Source organism: Taudactylus pleione, unplaced genomic scaffold (genome assembly GCF_031769625.1).
Source record: "Taudactylus pleione unplaced genomic scaffold, aTauple2 ptg000317l, whole genome shotgun sequence".
In the NCBI taxonomy this organism is placed as follows: domain Eukaryota; kingdom Metazoa; phylum Chordata; class Amphibia; order Anura; family Myobatrachidae; genus Taudactylus; species Taudactylus pleione.
In genome coordinates, this window is record NW_028284718.1 from 244089 (window position 1) to 265808 (window position 21720).

Sequence of the window (21720 nt, forward strand, 5' to 3'; positions counted from 1 at the left end):
AGGAGGAAGTAAAGCGGTTGGCTATAATGGCCAGCATGTACAGCAATGGTACATACAGTGTGAAGATCTTATATTCTTCTTATTCAAGAACTGTACTATTATTTCTGCCCTATATATATTTTCCAATGCATAAACTTTCAACAAGAGTTGCTATGTATTCTTAGCCAGAAACGAAGAAATTTCTTTTAAATATAATTTATGGTCCATAAATTAGACACCTTTCTTTCCAAATAATATATTTAGGTGGCAGTATCATAATATATTCAGACATTTGTCTTCTTAAAGGTAACTAAAAATAAAACATAAGTTGCATTCAATAATATAACTATTAGTGACGTTACTATATCTTTGCTCACATTTTTGCCAATTGGCTATATAGTTTATAGCTATACAGCCATTGCAATCTCAAGATTATAACTGGGACCACTAAACACTGAATGTACCTGTTAGGGTCAGCCTAGACTCTAAGGCCGGGTACACACAAAAAGATTTTCTGTCCAACCATCCAACTAGTTGATTGGTTGGAATGAAAATCTGGTAAATTCTGAAAGCAAATGACAATCAGCAATTTGCTCCCAAATACCGGAAAATGGACAAAAACTGTTGTTTTAAAAAATTGTCTAGATCAACATTTAAAAACTTATCTGAACGACCATTTTCATCTGTTTTCTGGCATTTAGGAGCAAATTGCTGATCATCAGTTACTCCCATACGTTACCAGATTTTCATTCCAACCAATCAACTAGTTGGATGGTCGGACAGAAAATCTTTAGGTGTGTACCCAGCTTAAGGAGTCAAATCCAGTGATGTCCCATAGAAATATCACAAAGGTGTCCGCTGACTGAAGAGAGGCATAGGGACTATAGATGATGCCTGTATGAGCTTTCACCTACCTATCAACACAAATAGAACATTAGATAAAAAAATTATAACTGGCATAATTGCTACTATCAGCTCCAGTTTAAAATCAGGGGGAAACTTACTAAAGAGAGGTATTGCTAAACCAATTTTTTTTTTTTATGTTTTTCTGGCCGTATTTACTAAAGACAAACCCACCAAAAGTATAAAGTTTTTAGTTACTGTAGAAGTAAATACACTTAAAAAGTGCATAACAAGAAAAAAATTAAGGGCCTGATTCAGAGACGCTCTGAATCAGGGCTTTTTGGGTTTTTTTGGAGCGGCCTCCTGCCCGCTCGCATAGCTGTGGGTGACCACCCACAGCTATAGCGAGCGGCCAGGTTGATGGTCACGATGGTCAAGACCATCGCGACCATCGGCTTGCGACGAGACACTTGTGGTAGGGTCTCGTGGCCGCAAGCCCCAGAGAGCTTCAGGCTCTAATAGAGCCGGAAGCTCTCCCACTGACATCACTGGTGATGTCAGTGGGGCCGCCCACAAACGGCAGGCGTTCGCTTGGGAACGCCTCCATTTGTGAAGCCACCACCCGGCCACACCTACCAAACGGGGCGAGCTGTCAATCACCATCGACAGCTCGCCCCCTTTGGTGCGAGACCCGGAGCAACGGAGCACCAGTCGCTAGCCGGGTCTCACGCATGCGCATGGTGGAGCCGACACCGTCGAGCGCATGCCCAGTGGCCAAACATCAACCCGGTTGCGAGCGCTCAGCGCTTGCGACCGGGCCTGAATCAGGCCCTAAGTCTTTAGGCGCTGGAAGAGATCACAATTAAACAAATATATAAAACAAATATTTTTGTGTATATCAAAATTAAAAGCTTCTCCCAGTCTATCTATTATTCGATATATTAAACTGCTAATGTATTGCTAAGCTGCAGTTAAAATAATGGTTGCAAACCAATACATTTACAAAGGAAAAAAGGAAAACGATAACTGAACTCTTATATACTAAAAACAGCACCGTGCATAGGCAAACGCAGGGGGGGTTTCCATCTGCCTGGAAACCCCCCTCCCCACCCCACACCATGACCACAATAGAAATAGTAATGTAATAGAATTTTACTAGTGCTGCATGTTCTTCTCAGTATCACAAATGAAATAATTAGCACCACCTGTGGATATTTTAACATGTATCAGTCAGTAATAAATAACCTGTGCACCAACTAGGAGATCTGGAAAACATTCACTGTTAGGGATGTGCTGCAATAGAGCCTAATAAGTACATATATGTCCAGGGCAGTGCTAAGTTATTCTGCTGCTCCCCAGACTCCCGGACTTGCTCTAATACTCTGGAATGGTGCCCACATTTAAAATAAAAACATTCACCTCAGGCAGGATGGCCCTACTGCCGCATATAATGGCTTACTGTGATCTCTTGTCCTGTATATGCTGGTATTATGGCACACAATATACTTTGTATGACGCTTATTAAAGTTGGATAAGTGATAATTATACCCTCTTCATGGACTGGCCACACTCACTCTAAAATCAAGTATTTGGAAACCCCCCTCTAGAAATCCTGTGTTTGCCACTGCCGTGTATGGATTAATTGGAAAATATTTAATATACATATATATATATATTAGGGATGTGCAGGCTCGGATAGGTTCGAATTTGCACGCCGAGTTCGGATTTTTCCCTCCAAAAATCGGGTCTCACAAAGAGGCAAAACGTCATCTTTCATGGACAAACATCATCTTCCATGGACTTTTGTGCAGGAATGATGATTTTTGTCCATGAAATATGACATTATAGAAGGAGCAGAGAGAATTGTTCCAAATTGTTTGGCTGTGCCGGACTTCAGAGTAGCTGAATGGATGCTGGGAAGCCCAGCTAGTGAAAGAGTGCTGGGTTCTCCCCTGTCTGACGTTACACGGGAAGTGTTCCATGTGGGCACGACCCCAAATAACGTCAGTTAGGGGCATGGCCTATGATAACTAGGCCACAGCCCCATTTTCGGTCACGCGACTAGGGGCGCTTTACACAGAGCCGGAACAGGGCGTGGCTACCTCTGGAGCTGACCCTGGTCTACCGACCGCCCATACATTTGCAGCAGGGGCCGCGGGGAGGGGATTGCGACCCACGGCAGAAGACAGATGATGGTTCTGCAGTGTGCATGAACAACCATCATCTACAGATATATCTGCAGATCACTCGATCTGCAGATATATCTGTTCAGTGTGTACCCAGCTTAAGAGCATTTTGTTGGACGATGAACGATTTCTAGTTCAACTCTAAATGGCAGTGCACAGTGTAAAAAGAAAGCTGCCTAGTATTTGTGTACTGTTTTCCCGGCATGCAAAATAAAATTGCATTTGCTCCTCTTGCATTGTGTATCTTGGTGCAAATTTGCACCCTATAAAGATGCCCTAAATGTGAGTATTGTGTTGTCTATCTGGTGGCTATGTATTAAACAACAAAATAATATATTGGTCAGCTAAATCTGTGTTAATTTTGCACTTTCATGTACAAGATGCAGAAGTGGACATACGAGACTGAGATGAAGCAGAATAAGAAGTTACTGGATGAAGAGGTAAATGAGTATCTGAGCACGTTTGATGGATTCACTGACCATGCACAAGCTTGCTACTCTACAGAGGTGTCACTAGTGATGGTGTCACCCGGTGCTGTAACTCATGGTGTCACTCGCCCCCAAACATTTAAAAAACATAAATCAAATACAGGGGCAACCACAGGAATTTTATGGGGGGGGGGGGGGTTTCCACACACATATACAGTGTGTGTGTGTATATATATATAGCAAAACGGAAGGTGCGGCACTCAGGGCTTGGTCAAACAAAAGACTCAGACACGATGTAGTAAGTTCAACGTTTCAATCCATGTTAGTTTGTCATCAGGAAATATATATATATATAGATATATACACTGTGTATATATATATATATATATATATATATATATATATATATATATACACACACACACACGTAAATATATACATACATGCACATATATAAGTATCCAAAGAGACTGCACTCACTGTTAAATCCAGGCAAATAGTTGGGGTGCTCCATTAGAGACACTGAAGTCCTGTATATAGTAAACAAGGAATAGGCACTCACCATTCAGTAGACTTAAAATGTTTTACTCACAAGATATCCATAACCAAGTCGACGTTTCGGACCAAAAAGGTCCTTTGTCAAGACAATGCAACCATAACAAGGCTACCACCGAATTGAGTAGGGATGGCCATCGGAACGTTATCCATCAATGGGTCCATCGGTGGTTACCATCAATGGCACACAAACCATCTGTGGTGAACAATCGATGGTTTGCAACCCTCGATGGCCACTGCTGCGGTGGGGATCGGGTGCCGCAGGCCAATCAAAAAAATGAGGTGGGGCTTAGCAGCTCCTGGGGGCAGGGCTAAGCTCCGACCCATCCAGGAAAAGAAAAATCTGCTCCTACTCGTACATCGATGGCAAAGAACCATTGGTAAAACAATACTCGACATTGGCCATAAACCATTGATGATTTTGAATCAGTGATGGTCGATGGCCATCCCTAGGCATGGATGTGTGGCTTTTGGTGTCACCCCCTTGGAGGGTGACACCCGGTGCAGCTTGTACCCCCTGCAGCCCGCTAGTGTCAAATATACTGCTCTGCCTTGCAGCTAATAAAATCTGTCACCTAAAGCTATGTGTCATAGAGGATGATCTACTGAACATAAGCAAATCTGAGGTACAATAAAACTATCGCTTCCAGCACTATCGCAGTCCATAACAACTGCTGTAAAGCAAGTTGTTAAAGATACTGCTAGAGTACAACGGGAAGCAATACAAACACACCAACACATGTTGTAATTACTTGTCCACAGCTCTCTAAAGACCTGGCTACACAAACATGAATAAACACTGTAGAAAAATATGTACTGGATTTACTCTTATACAAAATAGAAAGCCTTACTTAAGGTGCATACACACGATCAGATTTTTCCTTCAGATATGAACGATAACGATTTAAAAATCGTTCAGTCGTTCATATCTGAAGGAAAATCGTTCATATCTGACATGCCTGAACGATGGACGATCAACGATGCGCGTTCCCGTTTGTCAGATAACGATATCTGACATCTGATGGGTTTGCAGTCAGACTTGGACGATTCCATTCATTTTAATGCAGTCAAAAATCGTTCAATCGTTCAAATCGTTCAAATCGTTCAAAACTTTGGTCAAATCGTTCAAATCGTTCAAATCGTTTAATCGTTCAGTCGTTCATCTGACAAATCTGACAAGTCTGACAAATCTGACCGTGTGTACGCTCCATTAAGCTGCATACACACACGATTTTTTATACCGATTATCGTTAAACGATATAGTTTAACGATAATCGTTTGAAAAAATCGTTCACTTTCTGAGTCAAACGATGAACGATTATCGTTCATGCGCATTCACGTTTGTAGTTTGTAGTTCAGTCAGACTTGTCAACTCGACGATTTTCATTAAGGGAATATGCAAAAATCGTTTGTAGTTTAAAAAAATCGTTCATTACACTTTAAATAATCTGACAGATAATCTGCCAGAAAATCGTTCATAAAATCGTTCATAAAATCGTTGGTAACAAATTCGTTGTATGTGTATGCAGCTTTAAACTTCATACACACAGAACGATTTTTTGAACGATTATCGTTAAACAATATCGTTTAACGATAATCGTTTTAAAAAATCGTTCACTTTCTTAGTCAAAAGATGAACGATTATCGTTCATGCGCGTTCACGTTTGTAGTTCAGTCAGACTTGGCAACTCAACGATTTTCAATGCAAAAATCGTTTGTAGTTCAAAAAAATCGTTCATTACACTTCAAAAAATCGACAGATAATCTGACAGAAAATTGTTGTGTGTGCATACACACACGATTATGTTACCAACGATTTTATGAACGATTTTATGTCAGATTATCTGTAAGATTACCTGTCAGATTTTTAAAAGTGTAATGAACGCTTTTTTTGAACTACAAACGATTTTGCATATTCCCTTACTGGAAATCGTTGAGTTGACAAGTCTGACTGAACTACAAACGTAAACGCGCATGAACGATAATCGTTCATCGTTTGACTCAGAAAGTGAACGGTTTTTTTCAAACAATTATCGTTAAATGATATCGTTTAACGATAATTGTTCAAAAAATCGTTGTGTGTGTATGCAGCTTCAGAGCTGACCATAAATCCATTAGTAGAGAGTAAAAATATGCATTTCTGTACTGTTGGTGTAATAAAGAAACGTGCTGAGATTCTGGGCCTGATTCAGACCCGCTCGCGAGCGCTGAGCGCTCGCAAGCGGGTCGATGTTAGCCCAGTGCGCATGCGCACGAGGGAGCCGGCTCCGTCGTGCGCATGCGCGAGACCCGGATAGCGACGGCCAAGCCGTCGCTCCGGGCCTCGCTACAAAGGGTCGTGCTATCGATGGTGAGTGACAGCACGCCCCCTTTGTTGGGCGTGCCTGGGGCGTAACTGAGTGGTGACCATGTGAACGCACTGAACTGTGTCATCTCGTGGGAGTGATGTGGGCGTGTAAGCCAGCATCCATATTTGATCACAGTGCGCAGACAGAAAGCATGGGACTGAGGGGGTCATACAGACCCGCTCGTGAGCGCAGGACGCTCGCAAGCGGGTCGATGTTACCCCAATGCGCATGCGCACGACGGAGGGAGCTCCGTCGTGCACATGCGTGAGACCCGGACAGCGACAGCCAAGCTGCCGCTCCGGGTCTCGCACCAAAGGGGGCGTGCTGTCGATGGTGACTGACAGCACACCCCCTTTGGTGGGCGTGCCGGGGGCGTGGCTGCCAGACGGAGGCGTTCCCATGGGAACGCCTACCGTCTGGGTCCGGCCCCACTGACATCACTAGTTATGTCAGTGGGAGTGATTTTGGCTATGATAGAGCCAAAATCACTCCAGGGCTTGCGGTCACCGAGACCCTACCGCAGGGTCTCGTCGAAAGCCCGATGGTCGCGATGGTCTTGATGGTCTTGACCATCGCGATGGTCTTGACCATCGCGACCATCTTTTTGGCCGCTCGCATATGCTGTGGGTGGCCACCCACAGCTATGCGAGCGGCCAGGAGGCCGCTCCATTTTTAGGTAGGAGGGCACTGATTCAGAGCGAGCGCTCTGTTCAGAGCGTCCGGGTCTGAATCAGGCCCTGAGTGCATGACAGATACTAATAATGACAATTGCAGCTGCAGACGTAAAAACAGTGGACAGAATTGGCTTCCACAAGCAGATGCACGGATTTTTCGCACATAGCATAAAGAAGTAAGAAGCCTTCTGCTGCCGTTTAGCTTATATGGCCCATAGAGTTCAATAGGCTCTCCATGTTCTCTCACCTTGCTACCACATCCACAATCGCTTGTTATACTGGGGGGAAATATACCCCCAATAGATAAGCTTGGCATGGATAATGGAATGAAAGGGACGTAAAAGCTTTTTCACTGCCACATACTGTTCAGTCTTCATATGAAATGCCAAACACACAGAGACGTAAACCTCGGAGCATACTTGACCCAAATACTGTTACCTCTCAGGTATCTCCTTCAAGATCTTTCCTGTCAGTAAGATCCAGAAGTGGAATTGGAGTACATTGCTGCATGCTCTACGCTTCTATCAACACTCAAAGGCCTTAGTTTGTATGGGTCTATCTATCTGAGGCTGCTACCTAATTGGCAGCCTTGCCCTGGTGCCTGTCCCCCTCCCTCGGCATCCACGCTGGCTCACCCCACCTCCGACCAATCCCCAGTAGCTGTGCCTCTGAGTTGCATAAATCACATTGTGCAAAGAGGCTGTTAAACAAGTGGTCTGAACAATAAAGGGAGTCTGTGCTGGAAAGACTATATAGAGGAATAGAGTGCTTCTTTGTTTGCACAAGTGCACCTACCTGCTACGGGTTAGGTAGATAAAAATAGATATTGTACCATGCGCTCACCTTGTCATGATATAGGGGATGTAACAGATGTAAAACTTGTGGAGATGACGACAGATCTAACGGATGTTATAAAACAACGTCCCGCTTGCGGGGCTTACCGGTCGGCGTCTTCACTGAATGTCACGTGTTGCGCTGTCCATACGATGTGTAGAGGAGGGGAGCGGTGCGCTGTGATGTGAGTTGTCGCAGTCAGTCCAGCCGGACCAGAAAGGAGATATAATAGTTTTTATAATAGCTATTTATATCACTAGACACATTAGTACATTGTGTCTATATAAATTAAATAAATTAAAATAAATAAAATATTGTTTTATAACATCCATTAGATCTGTCGTCATCTCCACAATTTTTACATCTGTTACATCCCCTATATCATGACAAGGTGAGCGCATGGTACAATATCTATTTTTATCTATATAACTCTTTTGGAGACAGGACATCCCCAGTACTAAGCTGCTCCCTAAAACAATAAATATCTTGTTGAGCGCTGTTCACATTTTCCACTTCTGATGCTACAGGTTAGGGACAACTCTTTCATATGTTTAAACTTAAACTACTTTTCTGCTGAAAAATGTTGATGGTGGCATTAACAGAACAATATGAATGATAAATAAGCTCCCACAATGGGTTTATCACTGTCTGAAAACCTATTCAATTATAGGGCAAAACTAAAATAATCCCTTTTCGCTAGTGAAGCCCCCTTTTTCTCCAGCTAAAGGACTTTTCGCCCTTTGTCTTAGGTATAGAACGCAGGGTTGATTTGTCAATCTATTAAGGGTCGATTCTTGCTGATGGGCCATTGGTGAGTGCTTGCACCCCAGGTTAAAATTTGCGAGAAACACACAAAATTTCTAAAATCACAACCCATTACATTTCCCCCATTGTCTAATTCTGCACAAAGAACATTAAAATTCCCAATCCAAGCCTTCACAATTAGGCCCCAGATTAATTGGACCTTACAACATTTTACAAATCGTCATCCCTAGTATACGATTATGACTTCCAACCCCATTAATGATCCTTAGCATTTTATACTTTTCTTTATTAATGTTGGGATTGTTTCGGAGTTGAACGCTGTGATGATTTTCACGCAGTTGAGCGATTATCTGTGGTCTGCGCATGTGTCACAGCCACTTTGCGCACGTGCGGCAAATGAAGTGCGATCGAGCTCGCTGTAAGGATTCACTCTCAATTGATTGACAGAAAGAGACCATTTTGTGGGTGGTTACGGGGAGTTCCGGGCAAATATGGGGGCGTGTCTGGGCCATTTCCTGGGCGTGTATTAGCCAGCGTCCGCCATCACGTATGCAGAGAACAAAGCTCCAGCGTCTCAGTTACCACGTCCATTCTGAGTGACCATGGACTCACTTGAGGAGTTGATGTTTTTATGATCTGCATCCAATGCTGCGTTTGTGTACACAGTTGTGGGTAGCTATGAGTGCTCCAGTGGGCGTCTCAATACAAATTCCACTGGCTGATGCATTAGCATATTTTAGCAATTGCTAAGCAGGAAAATTCATAAATGTGTTTGCATTAGCGTATGACTCTGATTCAGGCCCGTTGTCCAGAAATATCTGTGCATTCTCTGGTAACAGCACAAATTATATCCAGAATGTAAAGTTCAAGAAATTCTGGATAGTGGAGTGGGTTCAGTATCTTGTACACTGGGAAATACAGTACATGGGAGCTTATATAATAGCCTGCAGGCACAGACGTGATTCCAGTGAGCCTTCCCATATTTTTAAATATAAAGTGGCAATCATTTAAAAGGCAAAACCAGGTTGGTCCCAATTAATGTTTGTGAGTGCCTGCTAAAGACATTTAATGTAAATGATTTGTTGAAAAAAACATATTCGTCCATTCCTGATACATTAGGGAGTTTTTGGGCCCTAATTGCTTCCTTGGGGGAGGGGTTATAGGCTCATGGATTTGGATGCCTGCACGGATATTTATTCTCTCTATTGTTTTCAATGTACATGGTGCCTAGTCAGCAAGACGACTTTGGTGTGGTCAAATGTAACAAAGTGTGCAGACGAAGGTACTCAGATCACTTGCTGGAGCTCCTACGTAAGCATGGGTGCACCAGTTTTTGTCCACGCCCAGCATCTATGAAGTACATAAACTGACTCTTCTGTCTATTGCTGTTTTTACCAGATGATGCCTAATTGCTGTCTGCCCTGCGATCTACTACTTAGAATTTGACTACTCTCTACACCTTGCTGCCTGCCCTTTTGTTGAAGTAGTCTAACTCTGACCTGTTCTAGACTTCTTAGTTGTTGTGTTTTTCTTTTTGCCTAATGTTTGAATAGCTCGTCCCTCACTTACAAAGCACAAATTCTTTGAAGGTGCATAGATTTCAATGAAAGCGCTTAGGTTTATATCGCAAGATGGTGGTGCTCGCAAGTTAACAGGAGTTTGCACAGGTTGATGAGAGGAGTTGGGTGAAATGAGTGAGTGCCTTACCAGATTTCCTATTGCAGAGCAAGATTAATGAAATGAGATGAAGGGGTAGGGAATATGCATTTTTAGGAGTGTTCCTTACTGTGCAGCAAGGCACATGGCCATTTACACTCCACAGAGTGCTTAGAAGCTGGCAGAGATCTCACCTCACACCAGGGTCAGATTAATAATGGGGCGGATGGAGCTACACAGCTCCAGGCCTCCACATAAAAATAGGCCCATAGTCATGACAGCATGATGCTGACTGGCCATCTGTCATAAATCAGAAGTAGTAAAATGGTATTTCTATTTAACACATATAATTAAGCTTTTTTTATTTTACATATTTAGGGAGACATTGAGAGAATATGGGTGTACATGTCCACATGGCATTGGCCTCACCAACACAGCAATGGTCACACCCCTCTGCTTTTCATAACTGAAAAGCCCTGTCTAACTGAAAGCAGGATGTTTCACTGCGTCTTTCTATTCATAAAGCGGTTTACTGTGGAAATGTACATGACTTCACTTCCCCTTACAGTAGTAGTATGGAGAGAGAGATTAATAGAAGAATGGAAAGCTCAACTTTCCGTTTCTCTGCTGTGTACAGGGGCGGTCGTCCCGAGGCCCCCACCACTAGAGCATGCAGGGGGGGGGTTATGAGTACCTAGAAACCCCCCCTGACGACCAATTACCCCTTCTACCTCTGCCGGAATGGGGGTGGAGCCAACATGACAAGTCCCACCCCATATGACCTACGAATAGCGGCAGTACAGCGCGAGGGGGTGGGGCCTAATGAAGTGAGCAGCAGCTGCATTGAATGTAAGTGTACTATACGTGTATATGTGTGTGTTTATGTGTATATATGTGTTATTGTATATACAGTACAGTATGTGTTAGTGTGTTTATGTGTGTGTATATATGTGTATGTGTTATTGTATATACACAGTATGTGTTAATGTGTGTATACTGTGTGTGTATGTGTTTATGTGTGTGTATACTGCATACGTGTGTGTTAGTGTGTACGAAATATAAAATATGTTTGCTTCATATGTGTTATATGTGTGTGCATGTTTAACGTGTGACGGGGGAGGGGGGTAGGCTCTATGTGGCTTGGTGGGGGCCCCCACAACTTAGTTGCCCCAGTGCCCCCACAAGCCTTAATCCTGCCCTGGCTGTGTACAAATATTCCATCTAAGGATGGCGTAATCTGTACTGCGAAATGAAAAGAGCAGGGAAGTTGAATACTTTTCTCTCTGACCTGACCCTTGCTGTGCCCCCTCTAGACCCGTGTCCTTTGCAGCAGGTCTAATGTGACCTGCTGGTCTCAGACCCCAGCGCATGCCTAGCGGGAAGAAGACATATCGTACTCCCGATATGCTGTCTTTGCGCTGCTTCCCAGGATCGCGGAGGGGACGTTTATTGGAGGACAATGCCAGGCAGGTATTTTTATATGAATGGCTACAAAACATTACTATATATCGCATCAATGTAATACGATATATAGTGATATTTTTCAGTAGCCAGTTCATGTTTTACATGAATAGATTTCTATATTTTTAATAGTGTGCATAGTATTCCTCCCAGTTTACTTTTAGCGGAGAACATAATGTATTTCCAGGAAAACTTTGCCAAATGTAAGACACAGCTTCAAATATATAATAGTGTCACATATAACGAGGACAGTTGTTTATTCCTCACAACGAGAATAAGGTGAGCCATATTGTAGAAGAAAAATGGAAAAGCCCAAATGAATGAAATTAATGTTTCTAAAATAGTAGGACTATTGATGTAATATTAACTCTTTAGCACATCTGGAGACTCTTCATTCTCTAGGCTGCTTAAGGGGCCTATCCATTACACGACTTTTTGAATGATCCGACCAAAACCAGGAGGATTTGGTCCCATTGTTCACAAAGTTGGGTAATGGATAGCCGGCAAGGACCAGCGATGCGCGTGCACACTGGGTATTTGCCGACCCCGACTATCGGCCGAACATGCTGGTCAACCTGACGACGCTCGAATGACGTTCAGTGCGGGCACCGCACCCGGCGACCTGAAGTACTGAATGCTAGATGTTCAGTTTTTCAGGTCGCAAAATGGATAGGCAACTTTAGAGTACTTGGGACACCTTCATGTCTTTGTGAATGCTTGCAGAACATTTTGCATTGTGGCTTGAGTGCATGTTGTAACTCCTGCTAAACTTACAGGCTGCCATCTTATAAACATTGCTTTCCTCCACTAGCTAGTGTTTTAGAAACCAGACAGACATATATAAAGAGAAAATAGAGATTTGTGGCCCCCCCAAAAAAAACAACTGTTTATTCAAAAGAGAGACAGTTTAGAGGGTTTTCACCAAAAGTCACTGTTTTTTTTAATATAAAAATTATATGTTTTCTTTAGAGAAAAAAGTTCCAGGACCTGGAATGCAGCATGAAGGAAAAGAGCACAAAACTCACATGTGCAAATGAGTCAATTTCCAACTTGCAAGATCAGCTGGCTGTGCTTCAGGTAAATACATGTTGTATGCAGTGGCAGCACTAATACAGAATAAAGGTTGTATCATGGTTCTGGTACAAAGGACTTTTCTTTGCATTTCAGTGTTGTTCTCGTTTCAAAGATTTTATTCAATTGGCCTCTTTTGCATCATGTATCTCCATGTTTTTATAATAACGAAGAATTAAAGGATGGTGTTTTTTGACTGGGAAGGGCATCAATCGTTAGGCAACTTAGGGGATAAGTTATAGGTACATTTAAGTGTTAAGCTAGGGACATGCAATTATTTTTCTCAAACTGATAATTGGGAAGATTTTTTGGGAAATCACAGTCCTGATATCTGTGCTACACACTATACAATTTAAATTAAATACCTGGCGAATTTCACAGTGCATTTGCATATGTACGGCCACAAGGATGATGAAGTAATCAGAAAAAAGCATAAGAAATATAGTCAGATTATTAACAATGCACACACACTGCTTGATATTGGGAGACTGAGGCCGAGATTTTCAGTCTTAACTAACAGATCGGATAATGGAAAGAATGCGTTTGTTTTCTTCTAACCGTTTTATCGGTGAAGCTTTGAAATGATCATTCATACACACTATAAAATAAATGAGGCAGATCACCCGATTATTGGAAAATCCGCCCAATAATTGTATAGTGTGTAGCTAACTTAAGTCTGTGTGGCATGATTGTTATAGCTGTTACTACATGCAAGGAAAAAGCCAGATAAGGGATTCCGGAATCGGTATGAATTACCGCTGGACCTCTGGCCGGCGGTTCAAATCCCTATCGTCCCTAGGTAAGTATATACTAACCTATATTTCCCCCTAACCCTAACTCTCCTTTAGGGTGCCTAACCCTAACCTCCCCCCTCTGTGCCTAACCCTAAATCCCCCCTCTAAGTGCCTAAACCCAACCCCCCCTTCCCCGCCGCCTAAACCTAAGTTACCCGGGGGAATGCCTAACCCTAACCTCCCCCTGGGGGTGCCTAACCATAACCCTCCCGCCCCCTAGCCTGACCCTAACCTCCCGGGGGGGTGCCTAACCATAAGTCCCCCGGAAGCCCTAAACCTAACCCTCCCCCCCCCAGCGGCTGTCTGCTGCAGCGCGTTCGGGATGCCGGGCGCAGGTCTCCCAGGGTCGGTAAAATTACAGGCGTCTAGATTTAGATGCCTGTCATTCGTCCCTTGTTGGGATTAAATTGTCTGGAAGCCAGCGGTCGGCATTCCATCCGCCGGCTTCCTAAACGTATACCGGGATTCCAGTATGGAGAAAATTTGAAGACTAGGACGGTAATAAACTATAACTACATTATAAATATGTGCTTGGTTTTCCCAATGTGCCCTTATTCTAGTACAATTTTTGCAGTGATTACTGAGTTACTAATTGGCTACCTCAAGTGTTTGTAGAAATCTGGTCCACTTAATTGATAAATGATTGCATGCATAGCAGGGTCTATTAACGCTGTATGCATGAATAGGACAACTCTCTCCCTATAAGAGCTGCCCTTTGTGGTGTGGGGACTTCCGGGTTTGTGACTCGGGAGTCCTGATGCGCGAACTGCGGGGGACCCTGGGAGGGAACCTATTGGATCCTCCCCAGGGAACTCTCCAGAATGAAGCCCATAGACTTCCATCAGGCAACGCCATCTAGAGATGGCAATGCCTATGGGTCCAAGCTTGGTGCATATGGGAAATGCGGTCTAACTTCCAAACACTACATTTTCGGAGGTTTGACCGCATTTTTCAGTTTAGTTTATCCCGCCCAAAGTATGGTACATTTATTGCACAGAAGTAATAAACATTAATCCACAGATATATTTGCAGCATCTCATACGACAATATTTGACTGCTATGTTTTGCAGCTATTCTACACTTCAGTAGGCAGATATCATGCAGTTTTTCTCTTCTCTCTCTATAGATCAGTGTGATTTTAATTGATATGCAAATGTTCTCTCAACACTAACACTATAGCTGATTCTCGGCTCACACATTACGTTAATGGAGAGTGCACCAAGTACTACAAGATGCGACCGCATCAGTCACATTAGCAATATTAGTCCAAATAGATCTCCCATGCGCTAGGATAAATCTTGTGTCAGTAAATGCCACAACTGCAGACTGTATAGATGACCAACTACATTATTATTATTATCTTTATATGACGCCACAAGGGTTCTGCAGCGGCTTACAAAGTTATTAACAGTACAAACAATGCAGGACAAGGACATTTGTTTATAAACATTGCTGAATAACACTTAGATAAACAACAGGGCGGCAGCAACCAATTTGTTAGGTGTTTAAGTTTGGCGAGTTATGGAGCGTACACACGGTCAGATTTGTCAGACTTGTCAGATTTGTCAGATGAACGACTGAACGATTAAACGATTTGAACGATTTGGACGATTTGACCAAAGTTTTGAACGATTTGGACGATTTGAACGATTGAACGATTTTTACCTGCATTAAAATGAATGGAATCGTCCAAGTCTGACTGCAAACCCATCAGATGTCAGATATCGTTATCTGACAAACGGGAACGCGCATCGTTGATCGTCCATCGTTCAGGCATGTCAGATATGAACGATTTTTCATCAGATATGAACGACTGAACGATTTTTAAATCGTTATCGTCCATATCTGAAGAAAAAATCTGATCGTGTGTATGCACCATTAGTAGTAAATGATAGTATAAGTAAGGCAAGGAGAAGCACGTGAGGGAAGAGGGCCCTGCTTGTGAGAGCTTACATTCTAAAGGGGAGGGGCAGACAAACAGGGGTGACACAGATGGGGTAGATAGCGAGCATGGAGCAGTGGGTTAGGATGAGAGGTGGAAAGTTTTGAAGAAGAAGTGGGTCTGAGCCCATTTGAAGATTAGGAGCCAGGAAGCAAAGTTATCAAGGTATTTAGAGCTAGGGCCAGGGGGACGATAGATTACAGCTACTCAAAGGTGAACAAGTTGGAAGAGGTGAATAGCATGAACCTTGAATGGAAAGAATGAAAAGGAGGGTTCAGAAGGTGAGAGTCGGTAGGAGTGACACCAACATCACCACCTGGCAGCCCCCAGGCCAGGGTGTGTTAGAGAATGCGAGGCCCCCAAAGGAGATAGCTGCAGGAGAAGTGGTGTCAGAGGAGTAAATTAAGGATTCAGTGATGGCTAAGAGATTCAGAGTTGAAGCGGTCATGGATGGGCACTAGATTATTATAGACAGATCTGGCATTCCAGAGGGCACAGGAGAGAGGGACAGAGTTAAGAGGAGAGATGAGAAGGAGATTATTAGGGTTGCTGTAGCGTGGAGGTGAGATTGATTTTGAGCAGGGGGATTAGGAGAGGCGACAGCATGAAGCTCAATAAAGGCAGATCAGACTCTAGAGACTGACCTGAAACGTTCAGCGGTGGTCCAGCCTGGTAGGAGAATGTCCCACTGTCTCCATCTTACTTAGCAGAACTGATGAAAATACCTTCACACACTGACAAGGGACGAATGACATGGAGATAGTCCTGATGATGGCAGATCAGCGGAGTTGCTGAAGCAGATGGGAGAGGTTGGAAGCACAGTGGCATTCTACAAAAAGAGTAACTGGCAGCTATTTTGCGGAAACCGCAAGTCACTGTAGAGTATTTATTGCAACAGCTGAATGTGTGCTGGAGGAGTGCTCAGGACAAGCTTTATAGAGAGATGAGTGATAAATCAATAAACATCAGCACGCTCTCACACTGCTGCTAAATGTAAAGTATAAAAAAGTTGCTCTTACCACTTAAAATTTAAATATTCTCTATGTGTATTACTTCTTCAGCGCTGTTTAATTTTTTTGATTAAACTAAAAAGGAAAAAAAACTTTGGTGCATTACCATTAATAACATTAAAAACACAGTATTTTATTTACATTTTTACATGGGTGTTATTTAATGTTATTAATGGTAATGCACCAAAGTTTTTTTTCTATTTCAGTTTAACCAGAAAGCACTGAAGTAACACACATGTAGAATATTTCTAGAGATGGTCTGAGGCTCATTCCTCTAATATATGTGGTGTGTACTGCACCTCTACACCCGTCATCTATCAGTTCAACTTGTTTTCAGACCTGCATACGCCAGGTTCCATTTCTACTGTACAATCCACAGAACCGAAAAATTCTAGAGAGACTGAGCTAGTATAGAAAAGCCTGCGTAAAAGTAGTTACATAACGGAGAGGACCTACTACTCTACTCACCTGGGTAAAATGGGCTCCACAATTATGAATTACCAACAATTTGTCAGTGGAAACTTTTGTACAAAATGTTTCCTCAAATGGAGGAATAAGCAATGCTGTATCTGTATGTAACTAATTTATATACTACAATTATGTTTTCAGGTTGACCTGTCAAACACAGGACTTATCTATTATTTATGAGACTGTTGATCAATTAATTGATTACATCACTGTGTAATCTCTTTTTGTGGGCTGAACCAATAGTTATCAAATCCAGTGAGGGAAAACGTTTTAGTAATACAGAGAGAATGTGTGTGGCTGACATACAATATAAAGCACATTGTTGTGACCACAACACATTACAGATAGCATTTTTGACACTGCCATATAATAATTATGAGACCACCATACAATAAGGAGAGCATTTTGTTGACTGACACAATAAACAGAGCGCATTTTTTTTTACCGCCACTCAAATTATCCCCTCGTCACTAATTAACCCTTTAAAAAAACAAACATTGACTTTTTTAGAATCATTGTAACAACCCCATTCAATATAGTTAGTCCCAACATATCTCCCTCATCCTAATCATTATTTACTCCCCACGTTATTAATAAATGTAATTAATATGCATTAAAACCATCATTACTTCACTCAATAATAATTAAAAAACCTTCCACATTAATTAACCACAATAAAAGCATTAACCCCTCCACCCTCATAATAAAACCCACTTAAATCTTACTCCTAATACTTATTAACTTTCCTAAACTATACACATTACCTGTCCCCCCAGTTCCACTTGCCTGTTGCAGATCTAATATCTCTTCTGTGTGTGCTGTTGGCACTCGATCATGAAAAAAGTAAATTGTCATCTAAAAGACTTCTTCCAGCCATGGGTAACAGGTAGAGATGTGTGTTCGGTTTTCCTGAAATTCAAACGCACCTGAACTTTGGGTTTCGAGTCGAATCGAGTCCCGGCTCAGATCATTTATGGGGTTCCGAGTAGAACCGAGTCATATCTTGGATCTGCTGTAAATTCGGAACTTGGATTTAAAAAACGAATCTCGGGTTTTGGATTACATGTGAACAGGTCCAAATGACTGATTTTAGCTGTTTTTATAAATTTTAAAGAAATCCAAAACCAAAACTGAATCCTAACCAAAACACTTGAGGATGGTTTTGCCAACACAAAAAATATAACGTTTAAGGGTGGTTTTGCCAAAACCAAAACACGGGGGTCTGCCCACATCTCTAGTAACAGGTCCTGCAATGCCTGCGCCACAAGCTGCAAGAAGGGGACGTGCACTACAGCAATAGGCTGCACGGCCCTTACAAGAGGAGGAGAGGTGAAGTAATGTGCATCATCTGGGCGGCCAACCATGGTCCTCTAGCTCACCTGCCTATTCGCCCTCCCCTATTTGGCTCCTGCTCACTGAGCCCCTGGCCCAGCAAAAAACAAACACATAATAGGCAGCTTCCAGGTTGCTATGGACTGGCTCCATTCTCAGAGAGGTGCCATTTTCAAAATTTCCTCAGCAGGTGGAGTAGTTGCTCCACCTGCACCCCCTCTGGCTACTCCAATGCCCTGCATGCAAAAAAAGAATAACTGTATTTTCACCTCTTTCATTGCAACATTGTTTGTTGCAATGAAAGATGCAAAGTTACTTGTTGTTTTTTATTGCTCCCAACTCAGAATCAGCCCCAATATGTACATCCATTCCTGGAACCTCACAGCTAATTGAATCGGTCTCTGTGACTGCGAGAATTATTAACTTTCTGCTTTGTCACAATAGGTACAGATAAGAACACTAGAAAATGAGATGAGGCAGAAAGAAAAGTTACAGGAACAGGTAAGAGGGTACCATGACTTGGATCAACATTAAAAATAAATTAAGCATAATTACAATTAAACTGGAAATATATATTATTTGTATATTTGGTTCATTTTCACTTTATTTTACAATTAATTTACAGCAAAATTATTTTAACTATGTTTCTGCATGTATTATTGTTTCCAAAAGGAAAACTGAAGAGGAATCCATTTTGGAAATCTATGTTTCTCAGTTAGTGCCCCACTCGGTTATAGTTTGGTAGAGGCTACCCTGTAGAAGCTCCACCAGTCCATTACTATTGCCACCAGTTCAGGTTGTGCCACATATCCTGGAGCGGTCAAGTATCTTGGCTTGGATGACTGGGGAGGCAATTACACAGTTAGGAGCAGTAGCTGACTACTCGGGTTGGTTTTGCATTTACGAAATGCCTCCCACATCTAACTATGCCAAGTAATGTGGCACCTAACTGGTATGTGGGGTATTGAAAATACACATATGATATTAAGCTCTAACCAGATCTTGATGTTAAAATTAGTAACAGTGCTAAACAAACGGACATTTATATCATTCATAATATAATATAACCAGAAGTGGCAGTGCTACCATTAGTTTACAGATTGCTGTTAGTTTTTAACCTTGAAATTAAATCACCATAACAGTAATAATATGTTTTAAGGAGTTGTCCACTTTTTTGACAACCCTTCCTTGATAGAATATATTTTTCTCGACCACTCTCTTCCACGGTGTAGCAAACAGAACCTGACCTGAAGCTGGAGCCATTTTACCTGAAGGTCACAGTTTATGTTACAAGTTATGGAGCGTGTGGATATTGAGCTCTGGATCGCGTGAAGGAGGGGTGGCTATGTGCGACACTGAGGGCAGGTTATACAGACAGTATTAAGGGGTTTTGTTCAATTGTTGACTACTGATTGAATCAGGAATATAGCACATCACTGCCTCTAATAGGTAGAATGGGTGCAGAGGTGACAGATTTCTTAGGACTGGACTTATTATAATGTAATGTATAGTATCTCCTGATGCCAGATTTATTTACCTCTTTTATTTAACTCTACAATTCGCTCAGAATGAAACAGTGCTGGACACGGAGAGAGAATTGCGAGAACAGCTCAAATCCACTGAAGAGAAGATGTCCGTCCTGGAGCAAAAGCTGGCTCGGCAGCAGGTAAACTTAAGCTTAACACTGATGGGTCTGATAGAGCTTCAAATGCACCTGTCACCTACACTCAGCATAGGCAGCCATTTTGTCAGATGAACCCATATTTAATGTATATATTCAGAAGAACTAGTGACATTACTGAGGTATCCCTCAGCATTTACTAGTTCCTACTGAATTAATAGGCTTCACTCTCGTGTGAGCTTTTTTATTGAGAATATATATCAGATTTGCTGCAGCAGTCAAGCTTATTATATATCTCTGCTACTTTTCTAGTTAAGTCTTGGTTACTTTTCTTTTTTTATAGATAAATGTAGCAAAAAGTGAGTGACACTTTACATTTTCAAGGTGCATACACACGTAACGATTTTGTAACCAACGATTATCTGTCAGAACGATGAAAATTGTTATGTTGGTCAGTCTGAAATGAACTACAAACTACAAACGGGAGCGCGCTTGAATGATTATTTGAACGATTGAACGATAACGACATAATTGTAGTTAAATCGTTACAAAAATCGTTACGTGTGTACGCACCTTAAGATGCACAATAGCTGAGCAAGAATAAGGGGCCTATTTATCAATTTACGAGATATCTGTGGTCCTCCATTTACAACTGCAAAGCAGTCCCCTAAGGGGGCTATGTAGTCGGATTTACCTAGCTCTGGAATGCAGAGATGCCGTTAGCCTATAGTAGCCTATATGGGCTACGGTATTTGGCAGTGTGCGTCGAGGACCTGACCCAGGAAGCAGAGTGATAGCGGAGCCAGCCTCCCTGCAAGAACATTATTGTAAATTTGTGTGAAAATAATAATTTTCATGATTCGAATTTACTCTAAAAATATTTATTGCCTTAGTTTTCAAGGATCCAATAAGTTGCATTCTTATTAGTATATATATTTTGGGAAAAATGTAAAACTTTATTTAACAACATTTACAGCCATGTCAAAATGCTGGGTTAACTTCTAACAAACATTGGCTAGATCTGAATTGTTCTACACAGGATTATGAGGGCCAGTTACAGCGCTCATAACCTGACCGCGGTCATCTGCAAATATGAACCAATTAATTCATTCTTGACCATGTTGATTATTTTTGAATAGTGAGAGAGTGCTACAAACTTTGTGGTTTATGCACTATGTTCCGGCTCACAAAGGGGCCTATTTATTAATACAGTTTGAGTCTCCCATATCCAAATATTCCGAAATACAGAATATTCCGAAATACAGAATAATTTTGGTATGACTGAGATAATGAAACCTTTGATTTTTGATGGTTTTTTTGATGGTTCAATGTACACAAACTTTGTCTAAGGCACAAATTATTAAAAATATAGTATAAAATTACCTTCAGACTGTCTGTATAAGGTGTATATGACATATAAATGAATTACATTTCTGTACACAAACTTTGCTTGAGTCACAAAATTATTGAAAATATTGTATAAAATTACCTGCAGGCTGTGTGTATAAGGTGTATATAACACATAAATGCATTCTGTGTGTATATTTGGGTCCCATTCCCAAGATATTTCATTATGATATGCAAATATACCAAAATACGAAATATTCCGTTATCCAAAATTCCCCCTTGTCCCAAGCATTTTGGATATGGGAGACTCAACCTGTATTATTTTTACAAAAAAAAAAAAAGTGAAAAAGGATGTTTTCAAACCCTTTTCACATTATTATAGTATCACATAAATTTATTAAAGGGC

At 41.8% G+C, this 21720-nt stretch overlaps 1 protein-coding gene across 1 annotated transcript in view; it reads left to right on the forward strand.

The window, feature by feature from the left end:
* CALCOCO2 (calcium binding and coiled-coil domain 2) overlaps window positions 1-21720 on the forward strand; it is a 199930-nt gene that overhangs the window by 109162 nt on the left and 69048 nt on the right. The window contains exons 13-16 of the mRNA XM_088442773.1: window positions 3389-3448; window positions 12699-12806; window positions 18791-18847; window positions 19914-20012. Of these exons, the coding sequence (XP_088298899.1) occupies window positions 3389-3448; window positions 12699-12806; window positions 18791-18847; window positions 19914-20012 (324 nt within the window). The remainder of the gene's footprint in view (window positions 1-3388; window positions 3449-12698; window positions 12807-18790; window positions 18848-19913; window positions 20013-21720) is intronic.